The following is a 14,638-nucleotide window of genomic DNA, read 5'->3' as shown; positions in this document are numbered from 1 at the left end:
GATGACAGAAGACAACACAAATTGCCATTTATTTAATAAAAATGCATTTATTCTGTAGATTGACATGTGAATCTAAACATTATCAATTTTGTTCAGTCGATTACATGAGTAACCGAAGGGCAAAAACAAGTGTTTTATTCAGAGTATTGTGTACATTTTATATATAAACAAAACCATAGTAATCGGTGTGACGTCAAAATAATTATCTTTATTATATTTTACTTCCTCTATATTGTCCAAAACTGTAATTTCGTTCAAATATAAATTTAAGCTAACTTTTGAATTCTGCCTTTAATTTTTCTTCCGTAAAAATATTTACTTATTTAGTTTCAAATAAATTGTCCTAAAATTAAAAATGGAAAAAAGGATAATTTAAATAGTAAACCCGACATCAATGACATTCTATCCACGGTTTCCACATAACACAAGTCTTATATTTGGGCGTTGACAAAAGATCTAGGTGGGATCGACACATCTAAAGAGCAAATGGAAATGAGAATCTAGCACATCAAAGTTTATATAAAAGTCATGTTCTTTTTTTATAAGGAAGAAATTTAAAGAATATTTAAACATGTGTACATTTATACAACTTTAGTGTTTAATGCACATACTATAATATAACAAATTCCTCCTTCATTTGGATAAGCAAAATAGCCCAATACGCGATGGCACATCACATCGAAAAAAAAAACAACAAACTAAGTTCAATGTATTAAAACGTAGTACAAATGAGTCATTTCAGATAATTGCATTTCAGTTGTGCAGGTATGAACATCTATCTTTTGTAGGCGAACAGTTTAATTCCATCTCTAGCCCGCATAACAGCAGAAATCTGCTTCTCAACTTTATGTGTTTTGTCAACAGAAAAGGTGAACCTGCAAAAGAAAAAAAAGACAAAAAACAATTAACTGTGCAATTTACCATTTTGATAACAAATTCTACAATCCCTCAGAGCAGTAAGCGATCTGACAACAGCACAATCCGTGAGTTACGCGTTTTTATGACCTTTATAGCAATGTTATTGCTGACTTTGTAACGAATATTGTGTAGATAAGGCTTTATTTCATGCAAAAAGTCAAGTTCACTCTGGTGTCAGAGAACATGACCCTCAATATTTAATGGTCACTCCATCTCTGCTCTTTGACGCTTTTGTAGAAATATGAATTTTCATAACATCAGATTGTCTTGTTCATTTAAACATACAAAATGGCTGTGAGCGCTGTATTATGGTCACATACTTTTGAAGCAGTGTAGCCAGCACCGTCCGTTCTTCACTCATGGCAAAAGACTGACCTATACAGTTTCTACAATCAAATATAAAGAAACAGTTCTACAGTCAAACATAAACATACAAATAAAAATCAACAGAAATACACATTCAAAAAAGTATCAAAACTACTGTTGATATAGTTTTAGAACAAAAAATCATATACATTATTGTATACGTATACCTTGGACCTGCAGAAAATGGACAGAAGGCGAACGAGTCTCTTTCCTCGGTGTTTTCTGGAGAGAACCTCTCGGGTTTAAACTGGTCATGGTCCTCCCCCCACACTGTGGGGTTATGGTGAAGACTGTTGATACTGATCATGACATTGGCCTTGGCAGGGATCTCGAGGTCCTCCACTTTGATGGGAGCCTGGATTTCCCTCATGATCCCAGGAACAGGGGAGTGGAGGCGCATTCCTTCTTTGATGCACTGTGTCAGGTACTCCAGCCTACCCAGGTCCTTCCTAGGAATGGTAGTTAACGAAGGATCGATGTGACATATGACTGACTGAATGCTTATTACTGAAAATTGACTAAATATTTACTTAAAAAGGGGACTCAATTTTAATTTCTTAAAATTGTTGGATTAACCGATCTTCGCCATTCAGTTTTTCTCCAGACACTTAGATTAACATTCTGATTACTAAATGATACAGGCTGATATTTGGAAAATACGAAGTATAGTTTCTTTAATCACTTTTAACAAATTGGTAAAGGTAACGCCATAAAGTTAAGTTGTTGATAGCAATTGGTCTACTAGCGCTTAATCAAAATGGTAAAAAAAATATGCCAGAAGATGATGTCTACGCGTATGAAACGAAATTTCTTTAATTTTAATTTAACTTTAATTTCTACTTATGTTTAAATTTTCTATTTCATAATAATATTTCAATTTAATGTATCAATTGGTGTTATAACAAGTTAGGTTTGCAGCCATTTGTAACGGTTTAAAATGGAGTATTTACCACTCAAGTTGTCCAGATTTTGTCTCACTGATGACTTTATCGATTTCTTCTTGACATTTTCGCTGATATTCGGGATTCTCCGCCAAGGAATATAGAATCCAAGAGATGGCGCTAGCCGTAGTATCATGACCTGAAACAACAAACCAATCAAACACTGTGAACTATTCTGGTATATGTTTTCAAATATCTTTAGCTTTTTGCAACTTGTTACTTGCTGAAAGGTTCTGGCTGTTTTTTTTTTTTTTTTTGCTGTACCTTCGAACATGAATGTGTCCACTTCATTCCGAATGTCCTCTTTTGACATTCCTTTTCCGTCCTCATCTTTAGCTGTCAACAGGATGTCTAAGAAATCCAAATACCTTTGTGATGAGATATCCTGGCTTTCCTGTTCAAGATTTAAAATTCAGTGACATATTCAATCAATAAGTTAACGGCTTACTCATCGTATAAAAAACTCGGTATCTTAACACAGTGAAGGAAAACCAGTCTGGGGCATATTTAATAAATCTTTATATGTGTGTTTGTTTATTATGATATCAATGGTTATTGTATATACACCTACCAATGTGTTGCGTCTTTTGTCTATCACATCCTCAGCTACTTGGTGGACGTAATCACACTTGGCTTTAAAACTCTTCCCTTCTGTCGTTCGGTAAAATATAAGGTCCGGATACAGCCAGGGAGTCCTGCAAAAAACATTGTTTTTAACTGTTTAGCATATATCGTGATATAATTACACTTCCCCATTGTCTAGCCTGTAAAAATACTACGAATCTATTAAGTTTTAACCATTTTAACCATATAGTTCAATACATTTCATCAGTATAACAAAGGACGCACTGTTAGAGTTTACATATGACGTGTAATTCTATAACATTTTCATTACGTTTCCTCGTTATATCATTAATAAGATTACTTTATTTCCAGATATAGTTATATTGCCCTCCCGGAAACAGTGTTATTGCCCTCCGGATTCTATAATATTACCCTTGCATGCAATAGGTTTGCATATCAAGAAAACAGTTCCTCGGATATGAAATTGTCAGGACAGCGTCTGTTATTTATAGAGACTTCCTTTCAATGTTTTATTTCAAAAATTATCTACTTCTTAAAAATATCGATCGATATCTAATAAAACATTGATTTGTAAAACATGAAGTGCATTGATGATTAAAATACACTTGTGAAAGAGATAAACATGATTTAAGCGATTCTGATTTTTTGGAATTTTTGATGTTTCATAACCTCTAAATAACATGTCTTTTCGGGCGACAATACCCAACTTTTTGTCGCTCCATGACAAGAAAAACCTTGGAGTGCTTTGTTGTCCTCTGCCATTGGCATCGGGCGACATCCAGGGTTTTCTTCCCACCTCTATTGCGGTACATATGTTGCCCTTTAAGCCATGAAATATGTGTATTCCGTATATGTATACTGCTTAGTTAAAATTCCCGAAAAAGATGTCAATAGAATAAGGAATCCTTCTTTGAATATTATTAAGTGATCAGTATTGTCGGTGACATAATACATTTCACAAAAGCCCGGTAAGTTTTATGACATATATTTAATCACGTCCCGACCCTAATATTCACCTCATTATACTCAAAGAATTATCTCTTCTTTTTTTTTTAAATACATCTTTAAAGCAATCGATAACAGATACTGTTGAATCCATAGATTTTGTGGTGACTAAATTTACTTAAAATTTTTTAGTACCTCTCATGCACAAAAAAAAAATCCTCCACAAATTAATAATCCAGGGTTTTAATGTCATACTTTTTTTGAATGTATAAGAGAATACAGAAAATTCCGTCAACAGGAACTTGTAAATTTTTAGCAGTCTACGAAAATTTGACCTTCAGAATTTTAATGATTCTGCAGTAATCTTAACATTTATATAAAAACAAATACTGTACAGAAGGAGTGGGTACCTGTTTCTGTGATTCCATGTAGCTGCGATCTCATTCACGGCTTTTATGTACGGGTGCGTGGTTCCGCTGAAATAGGATTATCAAATCAAACAAAATCATGCAAAGAAATCCAGAACAAGCATACCTATTGGATATAGATATAAATATACTTTACAAGTATTAACTGAGGTGAAATATTGTCTAACTCGAAGCGGATGGTAATTTATTCGATCCAAGGGAGCTAATATAATTTATGCCGTCCGTAAGCACAGCCATTTTATCTTTTGTAATATAAGGGGAAAAAACCAAAATCAAAAAGGTATTCAAAACCGGATCGCATAGTACTTACAATTTCTTATTATACAAAAAGTTTATTGCCAACAGGTCGTCGGTCACAGGTGATATATCGCCGCCCGTAGGATAAAAAGCGGCATATGATTTTACGTTTCAATAATAAATTAAACCCTTGTATCTGAATGATAGCAAACAGTGGCATTGCGCTTCCGCTGCTTACTTGTTTTAACTGATTGCCAATTATGACGTCACCTTATTTTTGAGTTGCGAAGTTGTCTCTGTTTATAATTTATCATTTCATATATTAAGCAAGGTTATCAATTGGAATGCAATTAACCAAACTGCATTATTTTGAATTAACAAGGTATGATATGTTATGTTTTGGCAGTTTTATAAAGGAACATTGAAAAAGTAAAAAAAAAAAAAAAGTAAGAGGCGATTTCTTTTATTGAATTTAATTAATAATATCGCATCCTTGTTGTCAAAGCTATGAGAACATATGACCATATCTGGCAAGATTGTATTATAAGTATGAATGGTTTCGAAAAATTGTGTTATATTAAATAAATATATAATATTTTTCAGACTTGAAGGATCCGATATAAAAAGTTAAAACAAATCTAAGACGGATATACTAAAAACTTGATATTAATGGTTTTAAGTAATTCAGTAGGACTCATTTAATCAACTTTTTTAACAAATTCATATGCATTTAGTTGAAAAACCAGAGAATTTCAAGATCTCGGTTAATTTTATAACACAATCTGTCTGTTTTCAACTGGAAAACTGACGATGTAAACTATAATTCTCATATAATTAATAAAACTTCACAAGATTTCCGCTGTATACTAAGAAAACCAGTTCAAGTCATATCTTTGTGCCCTCAAAGGACTATGTATGATATGGGCCTAAAATTGCCCCCTAAAATGAACATCATCATTTTACTGTAATTCGTTGTTTTCTTTGTACAGATATACATGTGATGTTTATACATAATGTTCATTTTGATTTAACTGCCTACAATTAAGAAATATGACACCGTAAAGACCGATTTTTCCCGCTATTTTTGCATTTTCAGCATAAAACAGCTTGTTTTCAAGTAGTTTTTTTTTCAGAAAACATAGAGCACACGCTTAAACAAACAAAATGTTTAAAACAGAGATGTATCAAGCTAAGACTTTTTAGTGACAACACATTTTTCTTTGTTCAAGCATGCGCTCTATATTTCCCATTCATAAAAAGATAAGGAAAATGTCAAGTTTAGACTAATTTTGGCTAAATTATAGAAATGGCGTCACTTCTGACGTCATATACTGCCAGTGAGTACAAATAAACCAAATAAAAAGGTGACAAATATATTTTGCATCAACTTTTCTAAAATATAACATAACAATAATAATCAACACAATGGAAAGCACAGTTTATAATATTCCACAACATACAAACCAGATGTTTTGACAGTCAGTCTTGTACGAAAAAGCACACAGTAGAATGATGTCCAGGGTACAGGCACTGACAAGGCTGACGATCTCCACGCTCTCGTTCTTCTCACCTGAGATTTCTATGTTTCGCTATATATAGAATAGACATAATTGTATGTTTGGAGGACTATGCACATATTAATCATCAAATCATAGTTTTATGGACTAAAACAAGGATAGATAGATAGATAGATAGATAGATAGATAGATAGATAGATAGATAGATAGATAGATAGATAGATAGATAGATAGATAGATAGATAGAAGCATTGAGAATTGCGTGCATACATGAACTTGAATATCATTAATCTATTACTAATGTTACTTAATCATCTCGTCAAACACAATATGAATCCTTATTTCATAAAAACAAAGATTAGAAAAACTCTGATGCTGAGTGATTTCTATAAAATGCATACCGCTAGAATATCTGCGCACGACTTGTAGATCTTAACGTAAGGTTTCAGGATGTCAAAATGAAAGGCGGGAGTAAGCAGACGTCTGGAGCGCTTCCATTTGGCACCCCCCGCAATCAGGAGTCCCTCTCCTAACCAAGGCAGTCCGTACCTGTACGCCTGGCCAAAGCCAACCGGTTTGGGATCTTTTGAATATAAATTACTAGTATTTACTTCCGGTGGCTCACCTCACCTTGATTGCGTGGACCCTGGGGTCCACGCAGAAAATATAAGCGAGGTTAAACCGGATGCTATGGGGAAAATTCAGCCTGCGCACGAGTTAGCCTGGTTCTTTTGCGTAATGGGTAGCTCAGGGAACCAGGCTAGCACACGTTTATCTGAATCGGGATCAGGATCCCATGCCATTTTCACACATAAGTTCAAAGGCGCTGTAATTGTAAAGTTGTCGGTAAACAGTACAGAAACAAAGAATTCCTTTTAAAGAAATGATCGGCACGTGATATGAACTGTCAGTATCATAAAATAAGGTAATGTCATGCCGAAACTACAACTGGCATCAAATAGCATAATTTGCAATGTTTTGTTGTTTTCCGAATAGACATGTTGCTTAACTTTACTTTTACAGTAGGCGAAGCTAGAGTACTTCCCGACTTAAAAAATTTTCAGCATTTAATTATGATTGAATAATTATGTGACTGTATATAATAGATGATTGAATAATTATGTCACTGTATAAAAGTTTAAATCTCAAGAAAATACATAAAAATATGAAATTGATTTACACAAAGCTGTCACTGCATAGTTAACAAAGTAGTGCGAAGCGTACTGTGTGTGCAAATAGTAGAACTCGCCGAATGCCTGATACTGTACATGCAATCTTCATTTATATAGATTATAATTATTTTAGAAGTATAAACCCTTTAAACTCTGAGATAAAAAGTCAAGGCTATACGTGATACAACGTACAGATTTAGTGGCAAAAAAGTAGGAGAAATCTCTGATAATCTTACGGCTTTTACGTTTTCGTTGGAAACACATGCAAATGGTCCACTATTGTAGTCCTTTTTTAAGGACAGCAACTTGTATAATTTCTCAAATCAGAAAAAATTACTTGATAATGATAGAAAGCTTATATTCTATATACGAAAACGGACACATTAGTAAAAAAAAGTTTATTCTCGTAATAACAAGTCTTATAAAAGATCTCGTTGTTACGTAATAACTATCTCGTAGTAACGAGGATAGATCTCGTAAATACGAAAAAGATTTCGTTATAACGAGGAAATATCTGGTTGAAAAGATATCGTTTTGAAGAAATAACTATCTCGTTAGAATGAGAAAAGATCTCGTTAAAACGAGAAAAGGTCTCGTAATTACGAGAAAAGAAAAATAGAGAAAAGCTAAAAAGCTCGTTATTACGAGAAAGGATTTCGTAATGACTTGTTGATTATCTTGTTTTTATCAAAAAAGAAAAATTGTTATTACGAGTTTCATGTATTTATCTCGTGATTATGAAAAATATACCGTAATTAAAAGAAATATCCCGTTGTTACGGGTTTTTTATTATATATTTAATGAATTTGTTATGTGCATCCATTCCATATTAAGAGAAAGTAAAACAAAAAAACGCATCATTTTATATACTGTGGAATTATTTAATTTCGTGAGGGCCAATTTTCGTGTATTGTGGGTTCTTTGCATATTCGTTGGGACGTAATTTCGTGGATGCGTCAGCTTTTAATTTCAGATGTTAAACTAATTTTTTTTTTTTTAGTTTTCGTTGTGGATGTAAATTCGTTGGCGAGGGCTACCCACGAATACCACGAATTGAGCCACAGTAGATCCATTCTTGTAAGAACTAGATAATTTACTTGTAACAAAAACTTTTTTTATCGTTATAACGAGATCTTATATCGTATTAAAGAGATAATTTACCTGTTATCACGAGATGGTTACTCAAAATTACGAGATCGCTCCGGTTATAACATGATAATGAACTCGCAATAACGAGATCTGTTCTTGTATTTACGAGATAAAAATATATTTTAAAATGGCTCTATTGATCTCTTAAAGATTTAGAAGAGTTAAACACGTAAGCAAAAATGCAATTTTAGATAAAACTGAAGTTCTTTTAAAAATGTGTATTGCTCTGTGAATGCGAATAAAAACCCCAGGCGGATTCAAACTCATGATCTGTGGTTCACAAATTCGATACTTTAACCACTGAGCATGACTATATACCATTAAATCGATTAATACAATTTACTAGGCCATTTAAATCCCCACCTTGTGTTGCAGATTTACATGAAAAAAATAAATGTTTAAGTCTAAGTGTAGCAAGGTACGTCTATGTAAACGATAAATGTTTAAAACTGTATTTTTGTATACATGACAAGGTCAATCAAATGTTATGCAAAATTCCAAAAAGGAACGATTCGTTGTAAGTATTTATTTTCCACTCTCTGATCAATGATTTCCAGTTTTTTTATTAGCTAAACATACTGACCTGCGGTTTTAAGGACTTTCTTGATGGTGTCAGGATGATTAAGCACCACCTTAGGGTCGAAGGGACCAAACCATAGGACGAAGATCTTTGGGTACTTGGCCGTCCATTCTAGAAACTTGGCTATAATCGTCTGCGTATTTATCTTACCCGAAAACTTCAAAAGAAGAAAACAATGCATATGTACATAACTGTGCTTTTAGAGGTTGGTCAAATTTTACATTTACAATGCTTTAGAAATACATTTCTACTGATCTAATGGAATTTTTGAGTCAGTCGTAGAGTAATAAGCAAAATGCAGGGCTCAAAATTCTTTTTCATGTAAACAAGGCTCGTGCCCTGTCTTTGTTCACATAGATTCAATATACCAGTACAATTTTTTTTTTCAAGCTGATTTCTCTTTCTTCTTATTCGTTGTAATTAAGCATAAATAAACAGTTTTTAACATAAAACACGTTCAATTCAGGTCGTAAACTGGAATTTTCACTTCAACATTCAACAAGAGGCCCATGGGCCACATCGCTCACCTGAGGAACAATAGGTATGATAAAATCAGCTTAATGGAGTCATAATACAAACTATCTGGACAATGTACAATAATACATGTACATGTGTAGATCATGTATAAATAAAATCCATATTCCTGGATATTCTTATGTTTATAATCATTAGTCCCTTTTCTAACAGGATGATTTTATACTCATATCATATGTTGAGTATTGCAGTTCTCGAAAAGATCCTTAACAATAGTTTATATATGGGATATAAAACTACATCAAACTCTGAACCTTCTTGTTAGGCCAAAGAATTGTCCTGGGGTCAAAGTCTTAACAATTATAAAGAATCATCTGGCTGATTAGTTTCTGAAAAGAAGATTTTTAAAGATTTACTCTATATATTCCTTTGTTAAACTTTGATCCCTCATTGTGGCCCCATCCAACCCTCGGGGGTCATAATTTTCACAACTTTGGATCTTCACTACCTGAGGATGCTTTCACACAAGTGTCAGCTTTCCTGGCTGATTAGTTTCGGAGAAGAAGATTTTTAAAGATTTACTCTTTATATTCCTATGTTGAACTTCAACCCCTACCCATGTGGCCCCACCCAACCCCCGGGGGTCATGATTTTTACAATTTTGAATCTACACTACCTGAGGATGCTTTCACACAAGTTTCAGCTTTCCTGGTCTTTTGGTTAATGAGAAGAAGATTTTTAAAGATTTATTCTCTATATTCATATGTTAAACTTCGACCCGCCATTGTGGCCCCACCCTAGCCCCAGGGTTCATGATTTTCACAACTTTGAATCTACACTACCTGACGATGCTTTCAAACAAGTGTCAGCTTTCCTGGCTTTATGGTTCTTGAGAAGAACATTTTTAAAGATTTACTCTATATATTCCTATGTTAAACTTTGACCCCCCCATTGTGGCCCCATCCTATCCCCGGGGGTCATGATTTTCAAAACTTTGAATTTACACTACGTGAGGATGCTTCCACACAAGTTTCAGCTTTGCTGGCTGATTAGTTTCTGATAAAAAGATTTTTAAAGATTTACTCTATATATTCATCTGTTAAACACTGACCCCCCCCCCCCCAATTGTGGCCCCACCTTACCCCCGGGGGTCATGATTTTCACAACTTTGAATTTACACTACCTGAGGATGCTTCCACACAACTTTCAGCTGTCCTGGCTGATTGCTTTCTGAGAAGAAGATTTTCAAAGATTTACTCTTTATATTCCTATGTAAAAATTCAACCCTCAGTGTTGCCCCATCCTACCCCCAATGGTCATGATTTTCACAACATTGAATCAACATTACCTGAGGATGCTTCCACACAAGTTTTAGCTTTCCTGACCAAATGGTTCTTGAGAAGGAAATTTTTGAAAATGTCTCGTAAATTCTCAATACATGTAATTCCTAATTATTTCCCCTTGTAAAAGAGTGTGATCCTTAATTTTCATAACTTTTAATCCCCTTAGCCTAAGAATGCTTTGAGCCAAGTTCAGTTGAAATTGACGCAGTGGTTCTTGAGAGGATGTTGAATATGTGAAAAGTTAACAAACAGACAGAAGAACAGACAGACAGACAGCAGACAGAACATACAAAATGATCAGAATAGCTCACTTGAGCTTTCAGTTCATGTGAGCTAAAAAAAATGTTGCATTATGTTCATAATTAAATATTTTGTACTTGTCTTATTAATTACTGTGGTTTCATTAAAATTACTGGCATCAAAAGAATGTTTTATGAAACTAACAGTTCTAAGGAAACGTATGAATTTTTAAAAAATGTTCCTTTTATTTCAATGTTATCGGAAATTGCACTTCGATGAACTTTTTATTTGTGGGTTAACAAAAGGTTCAAAGTACATATGTAAATTTTAAATTCCTTAGCATTAATTGTCTTCCATACTTCTTAGGTCAAAAACTGTAACGGTGCTGGCTCACCTGAGCGAAAGTTTAATCTTAACCGTTAACGTTTTGTGCGAAAGATGAGGTCCCTGTTTTCAAACATTTTGACTGCCACAAAACCAAGCATATCGAAGAAACAAGTACAATTTGATCTAATGTATGGACACAACACATTATAAAAAGTCCAAAAAAGTAACAACATAAAATATACTTACAATTGGGAGATGACCTAGTACCCAGTGCTTATTTTCAAGAGGCTCGGGGAATCCCTTGTAAGCATACTTCACTCTCAGTAATTTGATTAACAGCTGAGTTATTATTAAGACCACAAAAGTTATTACGGCTGACACCAGAATCGCTGACATGTTGCACCCGATGTATTACGCTCCGATGTCATTTGTTCATTGAGTCTTCTCATCTATTATATAGTGGTTATTGATGGTGGTTAAACGAAGCTTATGGTGAAATGGTCGGGAAATATTTCGAAAAAAAAATCACTATCAATTTTCAATGAATAAAAAAAGGATGAATGAAACAAATATTTATTCTGTAATCGAAGGACTGCTGGGAAGATATCGAAATTCCGCTTGCAAATGCCAACAAATTGCGAACGAATTTGCTACTGTACAAGTTTTGATTGGCCGTTCTTTTATTTTGTTAAAACACATTTCCGTTTTTTGCAAACATGCCAAGAAAATATTAATCATCATCGCCAACAACATTAAGATGGGTAAAATTAAGAATAAATGCAAAACGCAACACAGTCCTATTGTGGACTAATTGACCCTGGCTGAAATTTTGACTACCAAATTAAGAGTAATGAATAAATTAAGCATTTCCAGTAGTATATGAATAAAATCAGTATCTACATAAGGTATAATTTAGATTAATAACTTGTCTTATTAGTTGTTCGATTTCTCCACTGAATTTTGTCTTTTATTCAAATCCCTCGGAATTTAAAATCCTGCTAAATATACGTTTGTAGTATTATCTACATTTTATATATTTTATTTATTTATTGATATTGGGGTTTTTTTTACATAGAATCCAACGATATTTAATACTAGTTTGTTTTTATTTCTTAAAAGTAAAAATATCACCTGTAATGAAGTTTTAATGTAAATATATTACTTGTAATGTGTGCTACACTTAAAACAAAGGAGGTAAAACCTGTTTCAGTAGTATAATTATGACATCATTTTCTTTATTTGATATATTGCATTTAAGGGATTGGTCGTGAAAAGTTACGCATACTGGATAGTTTTTACAAAGTTTGTCTTCATCATTTAAAACTGGTACGGCCTTCCGTACATCGTTCTTAAACAAGCAGTGTGAAAAATTGGAACGATGCTTGCTGCCTGCCGTGAACCACCCATGATAGGTCGGTGAGAAAAGAGGACGGAGATTGTCACAGCACTAACACTGTAAAATAATGGTAATGAGGGGTTTGAAAAATATTCCCAAACCTTGCTAAGTTATTAAGTTTACTATATTACTCAAGTGGATAAGGCACATTTCCTACACTATTGTTAACACAAAAAAGATAAATATCTTTAAAATTTATGAGAAATGACAATAACAAACTGTCGACTATCTCAAAAATCATAAAACGAAATACAAATTCGTAGCAGAGCAACACGGACCTATAAAAAGATAGAGGTAGGATCAGGTGCCTAGAAGAAGTGAGCATCCTCTGCTGACCGGTTTCACTCGCCGTGTGCCCTTTGACGGAATAATCCGTAGACAATTCAATCTCGGGCCTTTCCGGCAAGCTCGGAAATACACCTCGAATGCATTAATTATGCATCGCCGGATGTTAGAATTTTATACATAATGGAGTCGCAGTAAAATAACTATCGGCTAGACAGCCTTGTATGTGGCTTCTGTGTTCTATTTTAGGGTATATATTTTAATTAAATGGAGTATAGCTCACATCTCAACAGATCGTAAAATGTGTTGTATTTATATTAAGTTTTATGAAAAGAGGGGTTGTTATGGACCCAAAGGTAATAGATTCGAGGTGTTTTTCTGAGCTTGCCGGAAAGGCTCGAGAAGTTGCGATTGTAGACAATTAGGTGATTAATTATATGGTCTTACCGTTAGTATGAAAACGCCAGTCAGCACGACCCAGTGGAAGATTGTATTTGCTGCCAAGCTAATTATTTTTATTTTGTGCTGTTTGTTTTTGGGTTCTTCAAATATTTACAAAGTGGTTTCTAGTTGATTCAGTAAATTATGTGTTACAGCGCTCACTAAATTGTGGCTTTTTGCGCTAAATAAAGCTAGCTTGTCTCTTATAAGAGCTTTATTTCAATTTGCACTGTTATGTGTGCCTACACTATGTCCTAAGATGTTCTCAATTTACATTTTGCTTAATTTTCGATATTTATACATAATTATTTCAGAGTTAAAACGATGTTCATTCAAAAGAACGAATCATTTCAATGATGTCTCCTGTAAAACACCCCTTCTAACTTATCAGGTTTTAATACACGAATTAAAAATATTATGCCTACAATGGCTGAATTCGGAATGGAGAAAAAACGTCCACATATCCTATAATGAATCTCCATCAGAAATTTGTTTTTGTTTGTTGTTGACTTTTCCGAGTGAAAAATGATGGCGTGTGAATGGAGTTATCTCGAGATAACGCGCGGTACTCAACTTGTCTACACCGCTTGGTGTATTATAGGACCGACGACATTTAAAAAAATAAGCATTCAATAGTTTAAGTAGACCACGGCCTCACCACATCCAACACAGTAGATGATTTATGGCAAATCCAAGAATGAATAAACAAAGAAACATCGCTTATATAACTTAAAGCTGCTTGGTCCGATTTTTTTGTAATTACAGTATCAAAATTTTTTCCATACAAATCATTAATCTTAGAAAGTTATGGACTTTCTCCTATTTACACCAGCAGAATCAGTCTCCTTTCAAAGTTAGAAATATTCAAAGTAAATAAAAATAATTTCTCTTTGGGCAAACGAAAAAACAAACCAAAATGCATCACGGGAATGTTTAGAAAAGGAAACCGCTTGGTTTCGTCCCCCGAATGATTGGGGTTATTCAACCCGCATGCTATGCATCGATTGTAAAGAAAGCAGACTTTGGAAATATTAGCGAACAAAACGTACACATGTTTATTTGTAATTGTCTGATCATTTCGACCTTTATTTTAAGCGATGTCAAAGTCGTTATACAACCATACCCGTCTCGTCGTCAGGGGTGAAATTTAACATGAGGCGAAATAACGCGGTACCTTTTAATGTCGTTTGTATTGTTAGCAAATTTTGTACGTATTTTTCTTCATTGAAATTTGGCATAATTGACGGGTAAAACTACTGCAATGTCTATTATTATACATATACTAAGCATAGCC

The 14,638-nt window shown here is 33.9% G+C and overlaps 1 protein-coding gene across 1 annotated transcript; it reads right to left on the bottom strand.

Moving 5' to 3' along the window:
- Nucleotides 1–27: 27 nt before the first annotated feature.
- On the bottom strand, nucleotides 28–11,711 carry LOC128189430 (ultra-long-chain fatty acid omega-hydroxylase-like). The gene is made up of 11 exons (XM_052861039.1): nucleotides 11,469–11,711; nucleotides 8,842–8,995; nucleotides 6,339–6,520; nucleotides 5,885–6,009; nucleotides 4,166–4,231; nucleotides 2,797–2,920; nucleotides 2,490–2,619; nucleotides 2,235–2,364; nucleotides 1,452–1,733; nucleotides 1,239–1,304; nucleotides 28–875 (listed from the first exon to the last, which is right to left on the bottom strand). Exons 1-11 carry the CDS (start codon nucleotides 11,616–11,618, stop codon nucleotides 776–778), a joined length of 1,509 nt encoding a protein of 502 aa, XP_052716999.1. The 5' UTR covers nucleotides 11,619–11,711; the 3' UTR covers nucleotides 28–775.
- Nucleotides 11,712–14,638: the final 2,927 nt, after the last annotated feature.

The sequence above is a fragment of the Crassostrea angulata genome, chromosome 6, assembly GCF_025612915.1.
Source record: "Crassostrea angulata isolate pt1a10 chromosome 6, ASM2561291v2, whole genome shotgun sequence".
Classification (NCBI taxonomy): domain Eukaryota; kingdom Metazoa; phylum Mollusca; class Bivalvia; order Ostreida; family Ostreidae; genus Magallana; species Magallana angulata.
Note: the sequence above shows the minus strand (reverse complement) of the source record. Positions and strands in the feature narration are given on the sequence as shown.